Source organism: Salvelinus fontinalis, chromosome 2, assembly GCF_029448725.1.
Source record: "Salvelinus fontinalis isolate EN_2023a chromosome 2, ASM2944872v1, whole genome shotgun sequence".
In the NCBI taxonomy this organism is placed as follows: Eukaryota; Metazoa; Chordata; class Actinopteri; order Salmoniformes; family Salmonidae; genus Salvelinus; species Salvelinus fontinalis.
This window is the reverse complement of record NC_074666.1, coordinates 24,074,907-24,102,420: the sequence shown is the minus strand read 5'-3', so window position 1 is coordinate 24,102,420 and position 27,514 is coordinate 24,074,907. Positions and strand designations below refer to the sequence as shown.

General features: G+C 43.8%; 1 protein-coding gene across 6 annotated transcripts in view; it reads right to left on the bottom strand.

Annotated features, from left to right (window-relative positions):
- Nucleotides 1-27,514, bottom strand: part of LOC129815082 (AP2-associated protein kinase 1-like) — a 50,142-nt gene that overhangs the window by 12,247 nt on the left and 10,381 nt on the right. For all 6 annotated transcript variants that reach the window (XM_055868462.1, XM_055868479.1, XM_055868471.1 and 3 more), the window contains exons 2-13: nt 15,104-15,222; nt 14,744-14,852; nt 12,306-12,448; nt 11,659-11,780; nt 9,850-9,931; nt 9,186-9,318; nt 6,859-6,962; nt 6,025-6,119; nt 5,671-5,831; nt 2,530-2,690; nt 1,222-1,617; nt 102-217 (exon numbers count right to left, since the gene is read on the bottom strand). In XM_055868462.1, the coding sequence (XP_055724437.1) occupies nt 102-217; nt 1,222-1,617; nt 2,530-2,690; nt 5,671-5,831; nt 6,025-6,119; nt 6,859-6,962; nt 9,186-9,318; nt 9,850-9,931; nt 11,659-11,780; nt 12,306-12,448; nt 14,744-14,852; nt 15,104-15,160 (1,679 nt within the window). In that variant the 5' untranslated portion in view covers nt 15,161-15,222. The remainder of the gene's footprint in view (nt 1-101; nt 218-1,221; nt 1,618-2,529; nt 2,691-5,670; nt 5,832-6,024; nt 6,120-6,858; nt 6,963-9,185; nt 9,319-9,849; nt 9,932-11,658; nt 11,781-12,305; nt 12,449-14,743; nt 14,853-15,103; nt 15,223-27,514) is intronic.

The following is a 27,514-nucleotide window of genomic DNA, read 5'->3' as shown; positions in this document are numbered from 1 at the left end:
TCAGTGGGTGTGCGCCAGCTCATGCTTTTTATTACACATTGAAATCTAGACATATTTAACTAAGTCTGATATTTCTGGTGATGATGTCATGCATATCTTACATTAACTGGTTGAGGTCATCCTCTGCTGTGGCCTCTTGCAGTAGTAGGCCGGAGTTACTTCCAGGTAGCCCACCGACTGCATGCTGGGTAACGTTACTCGGGGTGCGCTCTGCTGCCTTTGGAGAGTGGTGCGGAGTCATGGACAGAGGGACGGAGAGAGGAAGTATAAGAAACAATAATATAAACAATACAAATCTCACAGTCCAACTGAAGGGAGAAGAATTAAACAGAGGACGACTCATGAAAAATAACAAAACCCAATAACACTCACTAATTATTCACTTTCAATGCCAAATACAAATACATACAACACTAAAGAAAATGAGGGAAACAAAGTAAAATGAAGTGAAAGACGGACAGGAAAAAACAGCCTGTGTGAATTTAAGTATGCTCTCTCTAATTCTCTCTTTCTCTTTTTTCTCTCTCTCGGAGGACCTGAGCCCTAGGACCATGCCTCAGGACTACCTGGCATGATTACTCCTTGCTGTCCCCAGTCTACCTGGCCGTGCTGCTGCTCCAGTTTCAACTGTTCTGCCTGCGGCTATGGAACCCTGACCTGTTCACCGTACGTGCTACCTGTCCCAGACCTGCTGTTTGCAACTCTCTAGAGACAGCAGGAGCGGTAGAGATACTCTTAATGATCGGCTATGAAAAGCCAACTGACATTTATTCCTGAGGTGCTGACTTGCTGCACCCTCGACAACTACTGTGATTATTATTATTTGACCATGCTGGTCATTTATGAACATTTGAACATCTTGGCCATGTTCTGTTATAATCTCCACCCGGCACAGCCAGAAGAGGACTGGCCACCCCTCATAGCCTGGTTCCTCTCTAGGTTTCTTCCTGGGTTTTGTCCTTTCTAGGGAGTTTTTCCTAGCTACTGTGCTTCTACACCTGCATTGCTTGCTGTTTGGGGTTTTAGGCTGGGTTTCTGTACAGCACTTTGAAATATCAGCTGATGTAAGAAGGGTTATATAAATAAATTTGATTTGATGGCATTGGCATGACGATAGATGGCTGGGTGGAACAATGGATGGCCTGATGTCACTTTCAAGCAGGTTTTGAGTGTGTCTGACAGCTCAGGGAGCAGACGCGGTGCAGGCTGCAGGTATGTTACCGTCTCAGTCTCAGCTGTGTTGTGACTGGTCTTGGCAGGGGTGGACTGGGTCTTGACAGGTGGATGCTGGGCCGCTTCTGTCTGAGCTACTGGTTGCTGGGCAACTGGTTGTTGAGGAACTGGTTGCTGCCGAGCTGTAGGCTGCTGTGCAGCTGGAGGATGGGCTGGAGTAGGCTGAGCGGATGGTTGCTGCTGTGCCTGGCTCTGGCTGGCCTGCTTACGACGTGCTGGGGCTTTGGGTGGGGCTGGGCTGGACGGAGCCTGGGCCTTCTGAGGGGAAGGACTGGCCACCGGGAGAGGCAAGGCCTGTTGAGGGGTGCTCGGGGCCTCCGCCTTGGTCTGCACAGGTGGGACTCCTCCCACTGCTGCGATAGCCAGGACAGTTGCAGCAGCAGCCTATCACACAAAGACGTAGGACAGCACACAGCGTCAAAAAAACGAGACAACGAAGACAAAGCTGCTTCACACATAGACAACACAGTGTGCCACTAAGAATGCCCGTGGCTGTTATCATGGGTTCACCTGCATAACACTTCACTTTTTCACAATTATATACCGGTATAACGTAAAACTGTCTTACCTACCTAAAAACTAAGGACCCATTGTTGCAATAGGAGGAGACGGTAAAAAATGTAATCACAGGAAAATATAATGGGGTGCAATTCTATGGTAAAGTTTTTTTCCATCCAATTTCCTCCCTAATGCACACTTCTTCTCTGTTTGGTCAAGAGGTTCCTGCACTTCAATGACCTACTTATCTAAGCTTGTTCCATGATGACAGTCTATACAAAGGTTGGCTGAACAATAACCCAATCCTGAGGCAGCAGCTTGTCATACAGATGGCACTTTACAGCTGGCATAAGTGGATGTGTCACTAAGCAACAAAATCCTATGAAATAAATTAGCTATATTTCTTTGAAATTAATTTTACCAGACCCGTTAGAGGGTAAAGAGGAAAATTGTCTTCATAATTTTTTTGTTGTTGTTGCAAATAACCATAATTATATTAACCCACTTAAATCTTTTTTTTAAACTTGCAGGGTTTTGTCCTGTAATTGATTAGATTCATTAAACGCTTCCAGATGCTCAGAAGACACGTCATCCACCCCCACCTGGTGATGGCAGTTATTTTTGCAGCAGAAACCTAGATCAGCACTCCTATTCTGAGACGCATGGTACAAACAGCCCCTGGTCTCCCATCCAAGGATCGACCAGACCCAACCCTGCTTAGCTTCAGAGAGAAGCCAGCAGTGGGATGCAGGGTAGTATGGCTGTGGGTTTGGGTGTTAGCTGGCTGCCTGAGTTTACCTGCTTCTGCTCAGCACCAGCCTGGGGCTTTCCACCCAGCTGGGGTATGACCTCACTGGGAGGGCTATGTGATTGGCCAGTCGCTGGCTGAAGTGGAGCTGTGTTCTGTGCCTTCTGTGATTGGAGGGCTGCCGCTTGCTGGGCAAGGTTTAAGTTCACTCCTGCAAGGAGTACAGAATATGGTTACTATACAAGCCATGAAACTAAGAAAATATATTGCATGCTATATACATCACTGGCAAGACCTCATTAGATGAAACTGTTGAGAGACATTCTAAGCATACCAGCCATTTGTTTCTAAAGAGAGCCATATAATGTTTGACTAAATATAACTAAGATCTAATTTGTGAAATAAGTCAACCAAATTTCGCAGAATGTTCTGAACAGTTTGCACCCAGAGGCATTTCTTTGAGTTACCGAAGAAGAGGGGAAAACAGCTGTTTTAGGTCAGTGCAGGTCCAGCTCAATGTTAACTAGCTCGCTTATTTGGGTACATGTCCACTTAGGCAGACATTTATTTATCATGGCTAGTACCCACTGTCCGCCATCTTTATTTACTTCCATTTTCTCCAACTTAGCTACTGCCATTAGGGTAGAGAATCTACCTCAGTCACTTCTGTTTATCTCTTGAGTAGCTACAGTGCCTTCAGAAAGTATTCACACCCTTTGATTATTTTCCAAATGTTATTGTGTTACAGCCTGAGTTTAAAATTGAGTAATTTACACATATTTTTCACTGACCTACACAATACGCCATAATGTCAGTGGAAATACATTATTTATTTATTTTTTATTAATAAAAAATGAAAATCTGAAATGTCTTGAGTCAATAAGTATTCAAACTCTTTGTTAAGGCAAGCCTAAATAAGTTCTGGAGTACAAAGTGTTATATTTGGGACAAATCCAATACAACACATTACTGAGTACCACTCTCCATATTTTCAAGCATAGTGGTGCTGCATCAAGTTATGGGTATGCTTGTAATCATTAAGAACTGGGGAATATTTCAGGATAAAACATAAACGGATTGGCAATAAGCACAGGCAAAATCCTGGAGGTAAATCTGGTTCAGTCTGCTTTCCACCAGACACTGGGAGATTAATTCACCGTTCAGCAGGACCATAACCTAAAACACAAGGCCAAATCTACACTGGAGTTGCATACCAAGAACACTGAGTGGCTGAGTTACAGTTAACTTAAATCTATTTTCAAATCTATGGCAAGACCTGAAAATGGTTGTCTAGCAATGATCATCAACCAATTTGACAGAGCTTGAAACATTTTGAAAGAATAACAGGCAAATGTTGCACAATCCAGGTGTGGAAAGCTATTAGAGAGTTACCCAGAAAGACTCACAGCTGTAATCGCTGCCAAAAGGTGATTCTAACATATATTGACTCAGGGGGTTGAACACTTTCAAATCAAGATACTGTATATTAGTGTTTAATTTTTTACAAATGTTTGAATTTTTCTTCAACTTTGACATTACACAATATTTTGCGTAGATCGCGTGAGGGACAAATTATGTATTCACCTGACTTGTTGGAAATGTAACAATTATTTACTTAAACAGTGAGATATTTCTGTCCTGCTAATGCTGAGTTGTATGGTGTCCACTCTAGCTTCCTGGTGATAAAACCTACAGCTGGCCTTCTAGGGACAGGATGTGGGGTGGTTGTGACAGGGATAGAGAGGAGTAGAATAAATGCCTCAATGGTTCTTAGACATCCTGGCCTGGGAAATTAGGCCAGGGTCGGAGGTTAAGATAACACCAGGGGCAGAAAAAGACAGGAAAGCCCAAAGTGGCTCATGGTGCCCCCCAAGCTAGACTGTAAACTCTCCTTCCAGATTCACATTAAGCATCTCCAAAGTTAAATCTAGAATCGGCTTCCTATTTCACAACAAAGCCTCCTTCACTCATGCTGCCAAACATGCCCTTGTAAAACTGACTATCCTAGCGATCCTTGACTTTGGCAATGTCATTTACAAAATAGCCTCCAACACTCTACTCAACAAATTGGATGCAGTCTATTACAGTGCCGTCCGTTTTGTCACCAAAGCCCCATATACTACCCACCACTGCAACCTGTACGCTCTTGTTGGCTGGTCCTCGCTACATATTCGTCGCCAAACCCACTGGCTCCAGGTCATCTATAAGTCTTTGCTAGGTAAAGCTCCGCCTTATCTCAGCTCACTGGTCACCATAGCAACACCCACCTGTAGCACGCGCTCCAGAAGGTATATTTCACTGGTCATCTCCAAAGCCAACACTTCCTTTGGCCGCCTTTCCTTCCAGTTCTCTGCTGCCAATGACTGGAACGAATTGCAAAAATCACTGAAGTTGGAGACTTATATCTCCCTAACTAACTTTAAGCGTCAGCTGTCAGAGCAGCTTACCGATCGCTGCAGCTGTACACAGCCCATCTGTAAATAGCCCATCCAACCAACTACCTACCTCATCCCCATATTTGTTTTTGTTTTTCTGCTCTTTTGCACACCAGTATTTCTACTTGCACATCCTCATCTGCACATATATTACTCCAGTGTAAATTGCTACATTGTAATTACTTCACCACTATTGGCCTATTTATTGCCTTACCTCCTTACTTCATTTGCACACACTGTATACAGATTTTTCTATTGTGTTATTGACTGTATGTTTGTGTAACTGTGTTGCTGTTTTTGTCGCACTGCTTTGCTTTATCTTGGCCAGGTCGCAGTTCTAAATGAGAACTTGTTCTCAACTGGCCTACCTGGTTAAATAAAGGTGAAATAAATACAAAATAAAAATCTTTATGGGAGGGGTGGAACCAAGCATTCTGGGTATTAGCTGTATGAACTGTGCATTGTCTGTATGATTCATACTCTCAGCCTAACAGTCAGTCAAAACTGTTGGGCTGACGGTCTCATTATTGCAATAATTTATCAATATTAAATAAAGATGATTGTTTGAAGAAATGACCAAGTCTCTCTCAGTACTGAAAATCCACGACAATCGTTGAGCAAAAAAAAAGAAAATTAAATCCTACTTTGTAACACAACAAAATGTGGAAAAAGTCAAGGGGTGTGAATACTTTCTGAATTAACTTTTAACATGCCTCAGTAAATAGGCAGAGTGACAGAGTGAGGGTGGGTTCATACCAAGAGGAAGGGCCCCCCCGGCAGGTAGGTTGGCCCGTTTGCGAGGGGTGAGGGCAGCCGGCTGGATGGGTAGGATCCCAGCGCTGGGCTGGGCGTGGCCCGCTTTGGGCCTCTGCCGGGGCGTGATGGAGGTCTCAGTGGTGAGGATGGGGTCTGTCAGTCTGGGGGGAAAAAGGTGAGAGTTGGTGATCAACTTGTCAATGGTATGAAATTACCTTATGAATGATGTTAAAGCAGAACAGAGAACACACAACTGAAAAAACATGGATACTGGCCTCAATACTGCTGCATATAATAACAACAACTACAAGATTACTCAGGCAGCTCCCTGTATGACAAACACCACAGACTTACCTGGCCTTACTCTGTGTCTGGCTCTGGCTCTTCTTCGCTGCAGCAGCCTCGCTGGCTTTGATCGGCTCAGGGAGTTGAGCAGGAATTGGAGAGTTCTATATGATTACAGGTAAAAGTATTGGAAATTCATATTTGGGAGGGAATGGATCCATATGACAAGCACATTCAGTAGATTCAGGCATGGATTGAATAGAACATTGGTAGATCTGGCCCTGAGGCCAATGTCAGAGCAGAGAACTTAAACATACAGGAAACACTAGAGAGAGACATCCTAGCACAGAGATAGACTGACCCACATACACTGTACAAAACATTAAGGACACATGTTCTTTCCATGACATAGACTGACCAGGTGAATTCAGGTGAAAGATATAATTCCTTATTGATGTCACTTGTTAAATCCACTTCAAAATCAGTGTAGATGAAGGGGAGGAGACAGGTTAAAGAATGATTTCTAAGCCTTGAGACAACTGAGATGTGCCAGTCAGAAGGTGAATGGGCAAAACAAAAGATTTAAGCGCCTTTGAGCGGGGTATGGTAGTAGGTGCCAGGCGCACCGGTTTGAGTGCATCAAGAACTACAACGCTGCTGGGTTTTTCACACTCAACAGTTTCCTGTGTGTCTCAAGAATGGTCCACCAACCAAAGGATACCCAGCCAACTTCACACAACTGTGGGAAGCATTGGAGTCAACAGGGGCCTGCATCCCTGTGGAATGCCCCAAAGAACTGAGGCTGTTCTGAGGCCAAAAGGCAGTGCAACTCAATAACAGGAAGGTGTTCCTAATGTTTTGTACACTCAGTGTAGACTGTCTCCAGAGCAGAGAAAGACTGACCTTAACATTCTGAACAGGGCAGTCCCGACGAGCGTGTTTAAAAGCAAAGTAGGACACCTGGTAGATGTCAGGTCTTTTGTCAGGGTCGGGCTCCAGCATGTACCCTGACAAACACCAACAGAATGAGAAGGAGAGGTGGAGGAGGTGGGTGAGAGAAAAAGTGAGACACCAATCAAACCACACCAGAAGAGACAAAAGCAACACACTGACTATCCCACAACAGGTAGATTAAGCATGGTTAGATGAAGAGGTAACATGTTGTACAGGACTGATACTATATACACTAAGTGGACAAAAGTATGTGGACACCTGCTCATCGAACATCTCATTCCAAAATCACGGGCATTAATATGGAGATGGGTCCCCCTTTGGTGCTATAACAGCCTCCACTCTTCTGGGAAGGCTTTCCACTAGATGTTGGAACATTGCTGGGGGGGACTTGCTTCCATTCAGCCACAAGAGCATTAGTGAGGTCGTGCACTAATGTTGGGCAATTAGGCCTGGCTCGCAGTCGGCGTTCCAATTCATCCCAAAGGTGTTCAATGGGATTGAGGTCAGGGCTCTGTGTTGGCCAGTCAAGTTCTTCCACACCAATCTCGAAAAACATTTCTGTATAGACCTTGCTTTGTGCACGGGGGCATTGTCATGCTGAAACAGGAAAGGGCCTTCCTCAAACTGTTGCCACCAAGTTAGAATCACACAATCGTCTAGAATAATCCAGAAATGTCTAGAAGGTCAAGACAGTCGTGAAGATGGTAAGACGAAACCTATTCCCCCTCAGGAGACTGAAAAGATTTGGCATGGGTCCTCAGATCCTCAAAAGGCTCTACAGCTGCACCATCGGGAGCATCCTGACTGGTTGCATCACTTCCTGGTATGACAACTGCTCGGCCTCCGATCTCAAGGCACTACAGAGGGTAGTGTGAACGGCCCAGAACATCACCGGGGCCAAGCTTCCTGCCATCCAGGACCTCTACACCAGGCGGTGTCAGAGGAAGGCCCTAAAAATTGTCAAAGACTCCAGCCACCCTAGTCAGAGACTGTTCTCTCTGCTACTGCACAGCAAGCGGTATCGGAGCGCCAAGTCTAGGTCCAAGAGGCTTTTAAACAGCTTCTACCCCCAAGCCATGAGAATTAAATGGCTACCCAGACTATTTGCATTGCCCCCCCCCCCTCTTTTACACCGCTGCTACTCTCTGTTGTTATCATCTATGCATAGTCACTTTAATAACTCTACCTACATGTACATACCTCAACTAACCGGTGCCCCCGCACATTGACTCTACCGGTACCCCCCTGTCTCGCCATTGTTATTTTACTGCTGCTCTTTAATGACTTCTTACTTTTATTTCTTATTCTTATCCGTATTCTTTTTAAACTGCATTGTTGGTTAGGGCCTCGTAAGTAAGCATTTCACTTTAAGGTATACCTGTTGTATTCGGCGCATGTGACTAAAACAATTTGATTTGATGCTGTAGCATTGAGATTTCCCTTCACTAGAACTAAGGGGCCTAGCCCGAACCATGAAAAACAGCCCCAGACCATTATTCCTCCTCCACCAAACTTTACAGTTGGCACTATGCGTTGGGGCAGGTACCGTTCTCCTGGTATCGCCAAACCTAGATTAGTCCGTTGGACTGCCAGATGGTGGAGCATAATTCATCACTCAAGAGAATGCGTATCCACTGCTCCAATGGCGGCGAGCTTTACAACACTCCAGCCGACGCTTGGCATTGGGCATGGTGATCTTAGGCTTGTGTGCGGCTGCTCGGGCATGGAAACCCATTTCATGAAGCCCCTGACGAACAGCTTTGTGCTGATGTTACATTCAGAGACAGTCTGGAACTCGGTAGTGAGTGTTGCAACGGAGGACAGACGATTTTTAAACACGACTCGCTTCAGCAGTCGGCAGTCCCGTTCTGTGAACTTGTGTTGCCTAGCGCGTCAAGGCTGAGCCATTGTTGCTCTTAGACGTTTCTACTTCACAATAACACCACTTACAGTTGACCGGGGCAGCTCTTGCAGGGCAAACATTTAACAAACTGACTTGTTGGAAAGGTGGCATCCTATGATGGTGCCACGTTGAAAGTCACTGAGCTCTTCAGTAAGGCCATTCTACTGCCAGTGTTTGTCTATGGAGATTGCATGGCTGTGTGCTCGATTTTATACCCCTGTCAGCAATGGGTGTGGCTAAAACAGCCGAATCCACTAATTTAAAGGGGTGTCCACATACTTTTGTATATATAGTGTACTTCTAAAATATCTAATGGCACTGTAGAATCTACACTAATTTTCATAGCAGATACAGTGAGTGGTGGAACACTGACGGATGAGGCAGTGCAGGTCGTAGGAGTAGCGGGAATTGTCCGGAATGGTGAAACTGCCATCACAGATGGCCACCTGGCTCTCCCCGAAGGGTAGAGTGAAGTAGCACAGCTTATACAGCAAACAGCCCATCGCCTGGAGGGAGGGAACACACACACCACACACACACACATTAGTCATTTAGCAGACCCTGTTATCCAGAGCAACTTACAGGAGCAATTAAGGTTAAGTGCCATGCTCAAAGGGACATCCACAGATTTTTCACCTAGTCAGCTCTGGGATTTGAACCAGCGACATTTCGGTTACTGGCCCAATGCTCTTAACCTCTAGGCTACCGGCCTCCACACAGACACAACACCCACTATTTCAGTTACATAACATTTAGAACAAACATCCAAATGCCTTGAGAAACAAGATGGGAAAAGGCTTCTCCACACAAATATGTCTTTTCAAATGTCCTACTGTACCAACTACCTGAGATTCCTCTTGCCACTGGCCAAAGACTTGCTATAAGTTTTCATTTAGTTCATCTATATTTTATATCATTTTCATGGGTATTCTGTGACAAATTGCTGAAAAGTGTATTGTAAAAAAGCCCCATATAAATCAGAAGCTGGCACTGATACCATGACTAAAGCCTAGATCTAAAATACAACGTCCACTCACCCATATGTCAGCTTTAGTAGTGATAATCTTGCTGTTGTAGAGGTTTACCATCTCAGGAGCACGATATGACAGAGTGGTGTACCTGAGAGAGAACAGAACAAGGTCACAAACAGGAAGATGAACATCATAAGCTTTATCTAATTAACACTAACTAACGAAAAGGCTCAGGTCAGGTGGACTTTGAAATAACTTTTCTATGGCTGTAAAAAAGTTTTTTTCAAAATAAATGAAATGGCAGGAAATGGTACGCATGTACAGTTGAAGTCGGATGTTTACATACACTTAGGTTGGAGTCATTAAAACTTGTTTTTCAACCACTCCACAAATGTCTTGTTAACAAACTATAGTTTTGGCAAGTCGTTTAGGACATTTACTTTGTGCATGACACAAGTAATTTTTCCCACAGTTGTTTACAGACAGATTATTTCACTTATAGTTCACTGTATCACAGTTGACTGTGCCTTTAAACAGCTTGGACAATTCCAGAAAATTATGCCATGGGTTTAGAAGCTTCTGATAGGTTAATTGACATAATTTGAGTCAATTGGAGGTGCACCTGTGGATGTATTTCAAGGCCTACCTTCAAACCCAGTGCCTCGTTGCTTGACATCATGGGAAAATCAAAAGAAATCAGCCAACACCTTGTAGACCTCCACAAGTCTGGTTCATCCTTGGGAGCAATTTCCAAACGCCTGAAGGTACCACGTTCATCTGTACAAACAATAGTACGCAAGTATAAACACCATGGGATCACGCAGCCGTCATACCGCTCAGAAAAGAGACGCGTTCCGTCTCCTACAGATGAACGTACTTTGGTGCGAAAAGTGCAAATCAATCCAAGAACAACAGCAAAGGACATTGTGAAGATGCTGGAGGAAACAGGTACGAAAGTATCTATATCCACAGTAAAACGAGTCCTATATCGACATAACCTGAATGTTCGCTCAGCATGGAAGAAGCCACTGCTCCAAAACCGCCATAAAAAAAGCCAGACTACAGTTTGCAACTGCACATGGTGACAAAGATCGTACATTTTGGAGAAATGTCCTCTGGTCTGATGAAACAAAAATAGAACTGTTTGGCCATAATGACCATCGTTATGTTTGGAGGAAAAAGGGAGAGGCTTGCAAGCCGAAGAACACCATCCCAACCGTGAAGCACGGGATTGGCAGCATCATGTTGTGGGGGTGCTTTGCTGCAGAAGGGACTGGTGCACTTCACAAAATAGATGGTATCATGAGGTAGGAAAATTATGTGGATATATTTTAGCAACATCTCAAGATATCAATCAGGAAGTTAAAGCTTGGTCGCAAATGGGTCTTCCAAATGGACAATGACCCCAAGCATACTTCCAAAGTTGTGACAAAATGACTTAAGGACGTCAAGGTATTGGAGTGGCCATCACAAAGCCCTGACCTCAATCCTATAGAAAATATGTGGGCAGAACTGAAAAAGCATGCAAGGAGGCCTACAACCCTGACTCAGTTACACCAGCTCTGTCAGGAGGAATGGGCCAAAATTCACCCAACTTATTGTTGGAAGCTTGTGGAAAGCTACCCGAAACATTTGACCAAAATTAAACAATTTAAAGGCAATGCTACCAAATACTAATTGAGTATATGTAAACTTCTGGCCCAATGGGAATGCGGTGAATGAAATAAAAGCTGAAATAAATCATACTCTATACTATTATTCTGACATTTCACATTCTTAAAATAAAGTGGTGATCCTAACTGATCTAAGACAGGGAATCTTTACTCAGATGAAATGTCAGGAATTGTGAAAAACTCTGACTGTAGGTTCACAAACTTTTTTATTTCCTCATCGACTACTGGCACTCCTTCGGTCTGTGGGTTCTGGAACTTATTGGTGGCGCTTCCGAAGTCACACAGCACGTAGTGACCCTTATCATGTAACAGGATGTTTTCCACCTGCAGAAACACAAAGGAGAAGAAGAGTCAAACAGAGCCAGAGAACTACAGAATGAGTCACGTAATGGCTGCTATTTAAAAAATATATCATGTGAATTGGATAAAAAAAAGTGTCTGCTGAATGGCATATATAAATACCGGTAACAGCTTGCCTATATAACAGCAAGACTAAGCCAAGAAGAAGTTGAGGAAAGAGGGAGCAAGAGCAAAGAAAGAAGGTGGGAGAAAACACCAGAGAGGGGTCCTACAGATGTAGGATCTTAATTTGAGCCAGTTTGCTACAGCAGGAAAATAATCCTGCAGCAACAGTGAATTTTCATGTGAATTATAATTAATGGAATTTTTGGGGGGGTTGATACATTTTTCGTAAGGGAAAATCATGTCTGAAATATCAAAGTGGAAATTAAACTTCAGAAGCATTTTTAAACCTAAAATACACTATAAGTTTTACATTTCCCGCATTGCAGGAAAGTTCTCCTGCAACCGGGTGATCAAATTAAAATCCTACATCTGTCCTCCCCATACCTTAAGGTCCCTGTGGATGATGGGTGTCTTGCCCTGGTGCAGTCGAGACACAGCGTCACACGTATCACAGAAGATCTGCAGTACCTCTGCCTCGGTGAAGCCTGTCTGCAGACGCTGGTTCATCAGGTTCACCACCTGGCCTCCTGCAAAGATACACCACACAATTTCATTACTGAACACATACTGGGAATGGAGCTTACAGCCACACTCAGTCACACCTATCTTGCACTCAGACACTCAGTCTCTTGATAATCTAAAATGGCCACTTCACAATAGGTGTCTTTACTCAGAGGTTGCACATGGTGTTATATAGCTGTGATGTGGAAGCTCACTAGGCTTGGGCGATATACTGTATACCAGGGTGTTTCAAAATACAGACAATATGATTTTCAATATCGCAGTGGACTGCTGGGATGCATGCTGCGACACTGCTTATAACCAACTATAAGTTAAGTAGAACTATAATCTAAGATGTCTCAAATAAATTACATCCAGCTCAGGGGCTCCAGCTATGCATTTGGTTTGCTAACTTGCTAGCTAAGTGGCTAAAAGTGTAACGCTCATTCCTTCAAAGATAAATGTGAATCTGAACCATCACCCCTGATGTGACAAAACCGCAACTCGTCAAAGAAGAGCACATTTTGCCAGTCCTGTCTGGTCCAGCGACAGTGGGTTTGTGCCCATAGGCAACATTGTTGCCGGTGATGTCTGGTGAGGACCAACCTTACAACAGTCCTACAAGCCGTCAGTCCAGCCTCTCTCAGCCCATTGCGGACAGTCTGAGCACTGATGGAGGGATTATGCGTCCCTGGTGTAACTCGGGCAGTTGTTGTTGCCATCCTGTACCTGTCCCACAGGTGTGATGTTAGGATGTACCGATCCTGTGCATGTATTGTTACATGTGGTCTGCCACTGTGAGGAGGATTAGCTGTCTGTCCTGTCTCCCTGTAGCACTGTCTTAGGTGTCTCACAGTACAGACATTGAAATGTATTGCCCTGGCCACATCTGTAGTCCTCATGCCTCCGTGCAGCATGCCTAAGGCACGTTTACGCTGATGAGCAGGGACGCTGGGCATCTTTCTTTTGGTGTTTTTCACAGTCAGTAGAAAGGCCTCTTTAGTGTCCTAAGTTTTCATAACTGTGACCTTAATTACCTACGTCTGTAAGCTGTTAGTGTCTTAATGACCGTTCCACAGGTGCATGTTCATTAATTGTTTATTGTTCATTGAACAAGCATGGGAAACAGTGTTTAAACCCTTTACAATGAAGATCTGTGAAGTTATTTGGATTTTTATGAATTATCTTTGAAAGACAGGGTCCTGAAAAAGGGGTGTTTCTATTTTTGCTGAGTTAAAATATATATATTTATTTGTTTTTTGTTGAAATAGTGCCCCTTGTGTGCACAATTGGTAAAATCGTACACCCTGATATGGTACAGAAACGGTATGACGGTATGAAAATCGGGATAAAGCTCACTGAAGGAAATGCAGTCTGAAAAGTAGGATCTAATGTACAGTATTTCAAACATTGTATTATCAACATGTTGATAGATTTATAAAACTGTCTATACAGTATGTATGGTCTTCAAGGTTGAGCCACAGAGATCAAATTAAATAAAAAATGGTCCAATACACAAAACTTAAAGAGCCAATTCATAACCTCACAACTTTTTAATAATTTCAGAAATGTGTTGTCTTTCAATGAACACTTAAGTGTCCTCTTCATTGTGACAGTTCTCCCATAGAGCGGAAAAGGTTAGGCTGCTCTATCATTACATTATTAAGAGCAAATTATTCTGCGAACGAAAGAAAGAAATATATGACCCCAGATTGGCCGTGCTTGACTAGCTGTTAGCGTGATAAGTAAAGTTAGCCTTGGAGTGAAAGAGTTCTAGAAAGCCAATGTCACAATGGATAATAACACTCACAAAAGAATGGCAACATTCACAGTTCAAAGGAAACACATATTTTTCTTAAAGAGGGTAGGGTTAAAGTACGTCTACTAGTCCTATTTTATACGTTCTTAGAACCGAAAGTATGAACATGCCTTCACATCCTGAGAAAAAAACCTGGTGCAGCACAGAAGTCAAATGAGGTGCAAAGATACAAAGACAGAAGTAAAAAATGTTTGATCTGAACAGTCCTGAAAAAAACGGGCTTTGATTTAAAACAAATATTTCCTAGAGATAAGCTTAAACAATCACATTATCTACACCACATTTTTTTGTGGAAAAACTGAACGGTTAAACACATCATTTCAAGAAAGTCACCACACCAGCGGTAGGCCTATATGGAGGACAGAATATAGTTAGACAGAAAGCGCCCTCATGTGGACTACAAGTGGAGTGACAGGAGCCCGCCTTTATTTCTACCTTTCATAGTCACTTTTGAGGACTGAACTACACTTGATTGAACACTGATCCTTCAGTAAGCACTCACCTTTACAGTAGTCCATGAGGATGAGCACTTCCCACACATCTCCTCCTCCACAAGTGGTGATACTAGAGTCCAGATAGCCAACGATGTTCTTATGGCCGACCAGGTCCTTCTGCGAGAGCACAAGGACAAGCACATTACATTAAAAGACAGAGTGAACATTATCATGCCACTCAAATGCAAACTTTGTCTCCTGAGGGAAATTTGGTTGCAAATCATCATTGCTGATACATAAGGTGCTGCAGAGTTTGTAGAGCTGCCTGTATGCGTGTCATGCATGTGTTTTCATGTGAGCAAAGGAGAGAACTAGACATAATAGCTCCCTTTTCAAGCATGCCGTGGGGTAATCCCACAGCAACTCACCATAATCTGGATCTCTCGCTTGCACACCTGTAGGTCGTGCTCATTGTTGACATACATCCTCTTGAGAGCACAGCGGAGCCCCTGGCTGGTTCGTACCAGGAACACAATGGCAAACCCCCCTGTGATATAGAGTGAATGAAACCAAATGTAATGTTCAGTGTTTGGAGGCAAGCAACCATTGGAAGTCTGAAGTAATAGAGAAAACTGAATATAAGAGATATTCCACGTCATGAAGAAATCACTTTCAAGTGTATTCAGGTATCAAGATCTGCTTGCATTTTGTATTTATATGGATGTGTGTATTTACTATAATTGATGTAATTCAGGACTCATCTGTAAAAGAGACCTTGGTCTCAGTATGATAAAAATATAAGTTCAATAAAAAAAATATAAAAAGAGGTTGGGAAATGTTAGCATTATCTGTGCATTAAATTATGTTAGAGGACAAAGTTTAGACATGTAAGAGTGTAAGAGTGTGTTGAAAAATTGAGGCTAGTAAAGTATTTTTTATTTTATTTACCTTTACCTTTCTTAACTGACTAGGGAAGTCAGTTTAGAACAAATTCTTATTTACAAGGACGGCCTAGGAACAGTGGGTTAACTGCCTTGTTCAGGGGAAGAATGACAGATATTTACCTTGTCGGCTCGGGGATTCGATCTAGCAACCTTTCGGTTACTAGCCCAACGCTCTAACCTCTAGGTTACCTACCGTCCAAATTATAGTAGTGGGATAAAAGGCTTTACTGATGATTCCTCATGAAACTAGAACAAAAAGACCCCATAATAATGTTTTTGGGCTTGGAAACCCGATGATCTTTAAAAGGAGGTAAATCATTTGTAGGATTTTTTGGGGGGCAACCTTTTTATGTGAGTAAAGTACATCAGATACAAAATGCCATAACAGGCCTGATGGAAACAGAACATTTTTCAGTAAACTTTCGAAATGTAGACAGAACAAAATATGCTAGACAAGTTGGGATCTTTTTGTGTCAGTAAAATTAATTATGCGATAATTGTCAGTGAAAACACTAATGTGCAAATATTGATATAATAACCATCATATTAAAGTAAACATGGAGTCATGCGATGACAGGAAAGCATGCAGTTTATTAAGCTATAGATTACAAATTATGATGAAGTTCACAGGGTGGTGAAAGTGCAAGGTGATGAGCTTGATGCTCCTTTCCAATAAATATTGAGGTGCCTTATTCTGGTGACATGAAAACCGATGCTTGGCTGGCATATGACAAATAAAACCAATCTCGCTCCTTTGTCTATAAAATACTAATCTCATCATGTAAGCCAGGATGGGAAAAATGTGGCCCCCATTTTATAGGCCTGCGGACCAAAATGACTAAAATAAGACCGTATTCAGACCGTTTGAATTTTTCCACATTTTGTTACGTTACAGCCTTATTATAAAATAGATTAAATCGTCCCCCCCCCCCCTAGTCAATCTACACACAATACCCAAAACTGACAAAGCAAAACAGGTTAAGAAATTTTATCAAATTTATAAAAAAATATATATTTATTTTTTTTAAACACATTTACATAACTATTAAGACCGTTTACCCAGTACTTTGTTGAAATACCTTTGGCAGTGATTACAGCCTCAGCTATGATGCTACAAGATTGGCACACCTGTGTTTGGGGAGTTTCTCCGATTCTTCTCTGAGGATCCTCTCAAGATCTGTCACATTGGATGGGGAGTGTCGCTGCACAGCCAATTTCAGGACTCTCTAGAGATGTTCGATTGGGTTCTGGCTAAGCCACTCAAGGACATTGAGAGACTTGTCCCAAAGCCACTCCTGTGTTGTCTTGGCTGTGTGCTTAGGGTCGTTGTCCTGTTGGAAGGTGAACCTTCGCCCCAGTCTGAGGTCCTGAGCGCTCTGGAGCAGGTTTTCATCAAGGATCTCTTTTTACTTTGCTCCATTCATCTTTCCCTCAATCCTGACTAGTCTCCCAGTCCCTGCCGCTGAAAAACATCCCCACAGCATGATGCTGGCACCACCACGCTTCACCGTAGGGATGGTGGCAGGTTTCCTCCAGACGTGACGGTTGGCAATTGTTCAGTCTTGGTTTCATCAGACCAGAGAATCTTATTTCTCATGGTCTGGGAGTCCTTTAGGTGCCTTTTAGAAAACTCCAAGCGCGCTGTCATGTGCATTATACTAAGGAGTGGCTTCCGTCTGGCCACTCTACCATAAAGGCCTGATTGGTGGAGTGCTGCAGAAATGGTTGTCCTTCTGGTAGGTTCTCCCATCTCCACAAAGGAACTCCAGAGCTCTGTCGGAGTGACCATCAGGTTCTTGGTCACCTCCCTGACTAAATACCTTCTCCTTTGATTGCTCAGTTTGGCTGGGAAGCCAGCTCTAGGAAGAGTCTTTGTGGTTCTAAACTTCTTCGATTTAAGAATGATGGATTCCACTGTGTTCATGGGGACCTTCAATGCTGCATCATTTTTTTGGTACCTTTTCCCAGACCTGTGCCTCGACACAATCCTGTCTCTGGCCCCAATCACCACCCATATTTCCCTTAAAATTGTAATAATTTTGTTGGTAAGGCAGTGTGTTAATATTACTAAGCATTGTAACAGCAGAGCAGAACCTAATCTGAGGGCACATTTGAAGCTGTTACCAGAGAAGCCGCAATATAGCCAATACATTCAGCACCATGGACGGCGGTCAGAAATTAACCAGTATAAGTCGATCAGCACCACGGAAAGGACAAAACGGTCAAAAAACACCTATTTTATCTGCAAATAATAAGCAATAGCCTATATTATAAAACATAAATATATAGCTCAAGCTCTTGACAGAAACACCGAAACACAGCTAATGACCCAGTACATGCTCGCTGAAGTTATGCACGGCAGCAAAACTGACCTACCGGTATTTCAAATGATCTGCCTCCCGCAGAGGCCTATAGCAGAAACACCAGCAAATCAATCAAGTGGAGCATTCAAACAGATTGCTTAAATGGCAGCATGCCTTTTAACAGTATATGATACGTATGTGCTTACTATTATTCTGATATCCTAGTTAAACGTATAGGCTATGATGACAATGAAATGGCTCAGCGGCCGTGTACCAGAACGTGGTTTCCAAAGACAGATCGAGCATAGTCGTAGATTGACAAGCAATGCTAATTAATCTCAATAAATCTTGATTTATATAGGCTGTTTGGGTAGCCTGCCCTGTAAAAATATAAGCTTACTCACTCATTTGATTGGCATTCGACGGGCCTTGCGCTCTGCGAAGTCGTTGACTACGGCATTCAAATCCATGGTCCTGGCCCTGGTGTTTTCAATGGACAGAATGTACAAGCCACACAGTCTCTCCTGTCCCATGCTGCTCCTCAGGTACGATTAAATTATTTTCAGTTTAGAAAAGGAGCGATCGGCACTGGCTACAATTTACAGGCAGAGTCATAAAAAGGAGCATCGCTGGAACTACTTCCCCAAATGTAGCAATGACTGAATTGTAATCCACAATGAGCATCTTGGCCAGGTCTCTCACTGTAGTGTGCTTTGCTATTTCCTTCTTAAAACAGGCCCTGAAAGAGAGTAATTGGTCACGGAAGCTTGATGATATATCTTTGCTATAATGTTCAGCCAGCCGGCTGGCGGTCTCGTGGAGCGCATCATCATCTGCGTTGGCCAGGGTAGTGGGATGGATGGAGTCAAACAGACTCAATGTTGCCCGCAGACTTTTGAATCTGTTTGACAGCTGGTGGATAACGATGTCAAGGTTTGCATTAAAGACGTTGACTCTAAAACTACTCTCCCCATCAGACAGTCGCTGGTCCTTGCATAGCTCATCCAAATGACGTCTCGCATTCCTTCTTCAAGTGTCTTCAAATGCGTTCTGAGCTCCCCATTTGTCGGCAATGGTCCTTGCAGTGACTTTGGCATTCTCAAAATCCTGTCAGAGTCCGGACAGGACCTCTATCATGTCCTTGAGTAGGCTGACTGCTCTGTGCAGGTCTGGCCTGTAGCATTTTGAAGACAACGTTCACATTTTCTAAAACCTTAGTCTCAGAACGACTAAAAAAAATCTAATTTTCAGTGCTGCTGCATCATCCCTCTCGTCCTTCTTGTCACTTAAAAGCACAATCTTGGTGAGGGCCTTCATTACATCCACATATCTGTATCTCAGGGCGGCAAGGGACTCATATCTAGATGATCAGCGGGTGGGACACAGTCATTTTAGAGTTACATTTTCTTTTTCTGATGCAAAATCAAGCATTCCACTCAACATTGACCACCTCTTTATTCTATGCCCGAAGAAGGTGTATAACAGTTCAACAGTAACATAAAACTGTTTAATCTCTGGCACATTTTTGACAGTCATTGAGAGCCAGGTTAATTAAGATGGTGCGCTGCGCAATGCACATAAACAGCAAGCGCCTCTTTTTCAGATATTCTGGCCTGCAAACCCGAATAGACCCCGCTCATGTTAGCAGCTCCATCATACCCCTGCCCACGACATTTTGAAATATCCAGCCCATTATCCTCTATGCTGCCCAGGATTTGATGTTGAAGCTCAGCTGCTGATGTGTCAGCAGTCTCCAAAAATCCCCAAAATGACTCTGTGATGGTCAGATCTGTGGCGACATTATTTGCATCCCTCATCACTCTCACATAGCGATAAACTTGTCTTAACTGGTCTACTTTGGATACATGTGGTGTCCATAATAATAGGGGGGGGGGGGGGGGTGAGGCTTACTGCATCTCTCCCTGAATGTCACACTTCACTCGCTCGGCTAAGACATAAATCACCTCATTTTGAAGACTGAGATAGTTAACGGATCCTGCGGGGCGTTCTAAAAGTTATTTCAGAACTGGGTCGTAAAATGACAGCAGTTCAATTATACTGAGAAAATGACCACTGTTGGCCTGCCCCAGCTTTCGACGGTGCCCTCTGAACGCCAAATTACATGATGCAAGTGTGAGAGTTACATTAACTATGCGCTCCAGCACCTGTCGCCAGAAAATTGCTGCGTTACGCACGCCTCTCTCCGTTTCTGTGTCAATAGTGCCATTGAGCTTCATTACTCATGTACCAAACAGGCACCCATGTGAATCTGAATCTCATGACATGCTATTTTGGATGTTAGATGGCGCCAATATCTCACCCCATTCACCCACGCATCAGAAAAGAAAAGGGCACTCCGATCAGGCAGCAAGGCTAACAATACGCGCAATCTAGCTTGACCGAATAACATAGCCATGTACGTGGTAATTTGATTCCAGCCTTGGTTGTAGTGGTGTAATACGACTGGCGCCTTTCGTCAACTCTTGGGAATGGGCCAGTAAGCTAACACGAGCCTAATGCAATAACGTGCCATTTAACTTTTGCATCCACATTTGTTGCATAATGCCCCATTAGTTGGATAGGTAAAAAGGCTGTCTGTCCCACTTCCACCTGTTTCCTCAGCCGACACGATTCTAGCCTCACCCTGCTCCTCTTCCTCCCCGCCCGGCATAGCTTGTCTGGCCTGGCTTGTACTCAGGGTCGTATCCACCGATTCCTGACAACCTGTATCCTCCTCTGTCAAAGTTGCTTCTTCTGGCACGATGGAACAGCTTGGCCTTGGCTCACTTGACCCGCTAAAAGCTGCTGCTGGCGATGATAAACCTACATCCTCTTCTGGTCCCGCTACATTGCTTGTGCTAGCAATGGCTGCACTTGAACTGCATTGAAAAAGGAATCCAATTTAACTCATTTTGATACCTCCTTTGCTTTCTCATTTTTGGCCTTCCACTTTTGTGTTATTACATTACAGATTTTTAAATCACCCTGGTGTGACCGCATCGGCTGAAGCTACACCACTGGTCTGAATACTTATGTAAATAAGGTATGTCATGATGTGACTATCATTAATGTGATGACTGTTATTCATCGAATAATTACCAACTATGTTTAGTTGTTATTAGATTAAATGAATCACGTAACAATTAACTCATTAGGAATTTGGGGCACCAAAGGGGAAAGTTGTTTAACGAGTTAACGTCTCCCGAATTAACTCAACAATATAGAGATATCATTTTTTTTATTTAACCTTTATTTAACTAGACAAGTCAGTTAAGAACAAATTCTTATTTACAATGACGGCCTACCAAGAGGCAAAAGCTCTCCTGCGGGGACGGGGGCCTGAAATTAAAAATAAATAAAAAATACAATACAAATCAAAAGTCACTAATTAATAATTTTCTCATATCAGTCTCCATTTGAACATCGCAGACTTCGTGAATCTGCAGAAACCCGAGTCTCACTGATCATTCTATACCACACAAATTGATTTAATTATTTATTTACTAAGAAACAAAATAATAACATAAGATACACATACGATATAGGTTATCGATTGGAAACTTAATGCGATGACAACAGGTCCCTAGGACTAACACAATATGACACTTGTTACACAAGATGGAGAGTGAGAGAGAAAGCGAGAAAGAGAAGCAACACTTGGATACATTTGCAAACTACACTTACAGTAGCCCTAATACCTTGCCCCGAACGGCCGCTCTTTTGGGTAAGAAGTAATGCATGTATTTACGTGCATTATTTACGTGCATTGAGAAGGGTTTGATTGAGCCTTCTTATTTCGGATTGGGCCTTCTTATTTCTCCTTCTCTGATTGTCCACAAGAGGTCACAATGTCCTTCTTCTTAGTTGTATGTTTACTTGCACTCGTTCTGGAAGAGTGGTCTACCTTCGGACGGCTAATCAGCCGTGTCAATGATCCCAGAGTGGTGATGAAAGCAGTGTAGGCAACGATGATTTGAAGAGAATAACCGGATGGTCCTACTTAAATTCACCTTTTTAGATACAGCTACTCAACCGTAGCATTGGATTGCTAGAGGTTCTTTTGTCTTCTTCAACCTTGTGTTGTGTTCCGGAGTCGTGACTATCGTAGACCTCGCTGCAGCTGTGGTCTGTTTTAGTCTGATATGTTAATTTTTAACACAACCCTTTATACCCTTGGGTAAAAATGGGAGTTTACGTCATGCTGACACATTCTCTGGGCTCCCTGGGGCATGGCTAGTTACGAGGTAAGGTATGATAATTTACTATGATCTTTTTAGAGAACTAAAATCACAATCTTATCGTCACAAACACATTCTCTTTATCCTTGATATTTTCTACACAACGTAAAGGGTGTAAACCAGATGTACACCATGTAAAAACTCTTCAAGTAATGTAATTGTAATGTTTCGTTATAATGTCTTTATGACAATTTTAATGACATCACAAAATAGACAATAATTTTCCATATTCCACCTATTATCATTCCCAACATTTGGATATTGAAATATATTGTCCCAGTGTTCATTGTTTGACGTTGAAGTTTTCTTCTGTAACAAAGAAACATTCCATTCACCCAAAATAGAAACCAAAAGGAATCGCCTGCTGCCTACAATTTATGTGAGCTGTCAACCCCCCCCCCCCCCCCCCCCCCCCCTCCCCTGCAGGTGAGGGGGCTCTACTGAAAGCTTATCCCCCTGTAACCTGATCATTGGATCCTCACAGGAGAGTAATGACAGGTATATCTGTTCTTTATTATTAATACATTTTCAAAATTTCTATAAATCTGTTTTCAGTTTGTCATTATGGGGTATTGTGTGTAGATTGATGAGGAAAATGATAATTTATTCAATTCAAGAATAAGGCTGTAACGTAACAAAATGTGGGAAAAGGCAAAGGGTCTGAATACTTGTATTTACAGTGGCTTGCGAAAGTATTCACCCCCTTGGCATTTTTCCTATTTTGTTACAACCTGGAATTAAAATGTATATTTTGGGGGGGTTTGTATCATTTGATTTACACAACGTGCTTACTACTTTGAAGATGCAATATATTTTTTGTGAAACAAACAAATAAGACAGAAAAACTGAAAACTTGAGCGTGCATAGCTATTCATGCGTGCATAACGCCCCAAAAGGCAATACTTTTTGCAGCAATTACAGCTGCAAGACTCTTAGGGTATGTCTCTATAAGCTTGGCACATGTAGCCACTGTGATTTTTGCCCATTCCTCAAGGCAAAACTGCTCCAGCTCCTTCAAGTTGGATGGGTTCCGCTGGTGTACAGCAATCTTTAAGTCATACCACAGATTCTCAATTGGATTGAGGTATGGGCTTTGCCTAGGCCATTCCAAGACATTTACCTTTGACTCATTTACCTTTGACTACCTTTGACTCATTCCTCTCTGCCTCCTTCTTTCCGCTCCTCTCCTCTTTTGACCTCGCCCTCTCGCCTTCCCCCCCTACTCACAGGGCAGGCAATGCGCTTGACCTCATCTTTGCTGGATGCTGTTCTTCCACTAACCTCATTGCAACTCCCCTCCAAGTCTCCGACCACTACCTTGTATCCTTTTCCCTCTCGCTCTCATCCAACACTTCCCACACTCCCCCTACTCGGATGGTATCGCGCCGTCCCAACCTTCGCTCTCTCTCCCCCGCTACTCTCTCCTCTTCCATCCTATCATCTCTTCCCTCTGCTCAAACCTTCTCCAACCTATCTCCTGATTCTGCCTCCTCAACCCTCCTCTCCTCCTTTTCTGCATCCTTTGACTCTCTATGTCCCCTATCCTCCAGGCCGGCTCGGTCCTCCCCTCCCGCTCCGTGGCTCGACGACTCATTGCGAGCTCACAGAACAGGGCTCCGGGCAGCCGAGCGGAAATGAAGGAAAACTCGCCTCCCTGCGGACCTGGCATCCTTTCACTCCCTCCTCTCTACATTTTCCTCTTCTGTCTCTGCTGCTAAAGCCACTTTCTACCACTCTAAATTCCAAGCATCTGCCTCTAACCCTAGGAAGCTCTTTGCCACCTCCTCCCTCCTGAATCCTCCTCCCCCTCCCCCCTCCTCCCTCTCTGCAGACGACTTCGTCAACCATTTCGAAAAGAAGGTCGACGACATCCGATCCTCGTTTGCTAAGTCAAACGACACCGCTGGTTCTGCTCACACTGCCCTACCCTGTGCTCTGACCTCTTTCTCCCCTCTCTCTCCAGATGAAATCTTGCGTCTTGTGACGGCCGGCCGCCCAACAACCTGCCCGCTTGACCCTATCCCCTCCTCTCTTCTCCAGACCATTTCCGGAGACCTTCTTCCTTACCTCACCTCGCTCATCAACTCATCCTTGACCGCTGGCTACGTCCCTTCCGTCTTCAAGAGAGCGAGAGTTGCACCCCTTCTGAAAAAACCTACACTCGATCCCTCCGATGTCAACAACTACAGACCAGTATCCCTTCTTTCTTTTCTCTCCAAAACTCTTGAACGTGCCGTCCTTGGCCAGCTCTCCTGCTATCTCTCTCAGAATGACCTTCTTGATCCAAATCAGTCAGGTTTCAAGACTAGTCATTCAACTGAGACTGCTCTTCTCTGTATCACGGAGGCGCTCCGCACTGCTAAAGCTAACTCTCTCTCCTCTGCTCTCATCCTTCTAGACCTATCGGCTGCCTTCGATACTGTGAACCATCAGATCCTCCTCTCCACCCTCTCCGAGTTGGGCATCTCCGGCGCGGCCCACGCTTGGATTGCGTCCTACCTGACAGGTCGCTCCTACCAGGTGGCGTGGCGAGAATCTGTCTCCTCACCACGCGCTCTCACCACTGGTATCCCCCAGGGCTCTGTTCTAGGCCCTCTCCTATTCTCGCTATACACCAAGTCACTTGGCTCTGTCATAACCTCACATGGTCTCTCCTATCATTGCTATGCAGACGACACACAATTAATCTTCTCCTTTCCCCCTTCTGATGACCAGGTGGCGAATCGCATCTCTGCAGGTCTGGCAGACATATCAGTGTGGATGACGGATCACCACCTCAAGCTGAACCTCGGCAAGACGGAGCTGCTCTTCCTCCCGGGGAAGGACTGCCCGTTCCATGATCTCGCCATCACGGTTGACAACTCCATTGTGTCCTCCTCCCAGAGCGCTAAGAACCTTGGCGTGATCCTGGACAACACCCTGTCGTTCTCAACTAACATCAAGGCGGTGGCCCGTTCCTGTAGGTTCATGCTCTACAACATCTGCAGAGTACGACCCTGCCTCACACAGGAAGCGGCGCAGGTCCTAATCCAGGCACTTGTCATCTCCCGTCTGGATTACTGCAACTCGCTGTTGGCTGGGCTCCCTGCCTGTGCCATTAAACCCCTACAACTCATCCAGAACGCCGCAGCCCGTCTGGTGTTCAACCTTCCCAAGTTCTCTCACGTCACCCCGCTCCTCCGCTCTCTCCACTGGCTTCCAGTTGAAGCTCGCATCCGCTACAAGACCATGGTGCTCGCCTACGGAGCTGTGAGGGGAACGGCACCTCAGTACCTTCAGGCTCTGATCAGGCCCTACACCCAAACAAGGGCACTGCGTTCATCCACCTCTGGCCTGCTCGCCTCCCTACCACTGAGGAGGTACAGTTCCCGCTCAGCCCAGTCAAAACTGTTCGCTGCTCTGGCACCCCAATGGTGGAACAAACTCCCTCACGACGCCAGGACAGCGGAGTCAATCACCACCTTCCGGAGACACCTGAAACCCCACCTCTTTAAGGAATACCTAGGATAGGATAAAGCAATCCTTCCGACACCCCCCCTCCCCTTAGAAAGATTTAGATGCACTATTTTAAAGTGGCTGTTCCACTGGAGGTCATAAGGTGAATGCACCAATTTGTAAGTCGCTCTGGATAAGAGCGTCTGCTAAATGACTTAAATGTAAATGTAAATGTTTCTCCTTAAACCACTCAAGTGTTGCTTTAGCAGTATGCTTAGGGTCATTGTCCTGCTGGAAGGTGAACCTCCGCCCCAGTCTCAAATGTCTGGAAGACTGAAACAGGATTCCCTCAAGTTTTTCCCTGTATTTAGTCTCATCTGACCAGAGTACCTTCTTCCATATGTTTGGGGAGTCTCCCACATGTCTTTTGGCGAACACCAAACGTGTTTGCTTATTTTTTTCTTTAGGCAATAGCTTTTTTCTGGACACTCTTCCGTAAAGCCCAGCTCTGTGGAGTGTTTGGCTTAAAGTGGTCCTATGGACAGATACTCCAATCTCCGCTGTGGAGCTTTGCAGCTCCTTCAGGGTTATCTTTGGTCTCTTTGTTGCCTCTCTGATTAATTCCCTCTTTGCCTAGTCCGTGAGTTTTGGTGGGCGGCCCTCTCTTGGCAGGTTTGTTGTGGTGCCATATTCTTTCCATTTTTTATAATGGATTTAATGGTGCTCCGTGGGATGTTCTAAGTTTAGGATATTTTTTTAGAACCCAAACCTGATCTGCACTTCACAACTTTGTCCCTGACCTGTTTGGAGAGCTCCTTGGTCTTCATGGTGCCGCTTTCTTTGGTGGTGCCCTTGGTTAGTGGTGTTCCAGAGTCTGGGGCTTTTTAGAACAGGTGTATATATACTAAGATCCTGTGGAAGATCATGTGACACTTAGATTGCACACGGGTGGACTTTATTTAACTAATTATGTGACTTCTGAAGGTAATTGTTTGCACAAGATCTTATTTAGGGGCTTCATTGCAAAGCGATTGAATACATACGCCCGCACCACTTTTCCGGTTTTTTTTTTCGTTGAATTTTTGGAAACATGTAATTTTTAAATTTCACTTCACCAATTTGGACTATTTTGTGTATGTCCATGACATGAAATCCAAATAAAAATCCATTCAAATGGACTCAGTCGGGATCTCAACTTACTGTTGAGAGTTAGAATAATCAAATACACAATTTTGAAATTTGGTTGTGCATTAGCAGTCACTCAATTAGCCCACGTAAGCTAAATGTTTTTAGATTGGTGAGTTAGTCTAACGGCCAGCTATCTAAACTAGTAAGCATGGTCAAACTACTATTTGATCATTAGTTATCATATTAAAAACTTCAAACATTTGCCTCCACCCTATTGCAAAATGTGTAGAATTGCAGGAAATTAGCTTTAAAACAGCACATTTCTCTCTCCGGACCATGGCAAAATGAGTAGAATTGCATGAAATTAGTTAGAAAATAGCTACATTTTCTCTACGCCCAATGGCAAAATGAGCAGAAAAGGTAAAAATGTTTTGCTCGCAAGCTGAGGTGTATGGATGTGGGTATGTAGAGTTGGGGTGGGGTGCAACTCAATATTAGGAAGGTGTCCTTAATGTTTTGTACACTTATTGTACGTCACCACGCACATGTCTGGTGGGAAAATGTGCATTGTTTTATGTGGATTTTTGAATATTTGCATGAAAATCTGGAAACGTAGCTATTGTGCTGTCGCCAGATGGACTTTAGATGTCGGAAACATTGCCATCACTCCAAAGTAAATTTGATGTCAAAGTTGTTTCCTACTAATTATTTGCCAACTCCTATATCATCGTATTTACAGACCAATATAGTTTAATTTTGACAAAACAGTTATTAGCCCCCATTCAGAATGA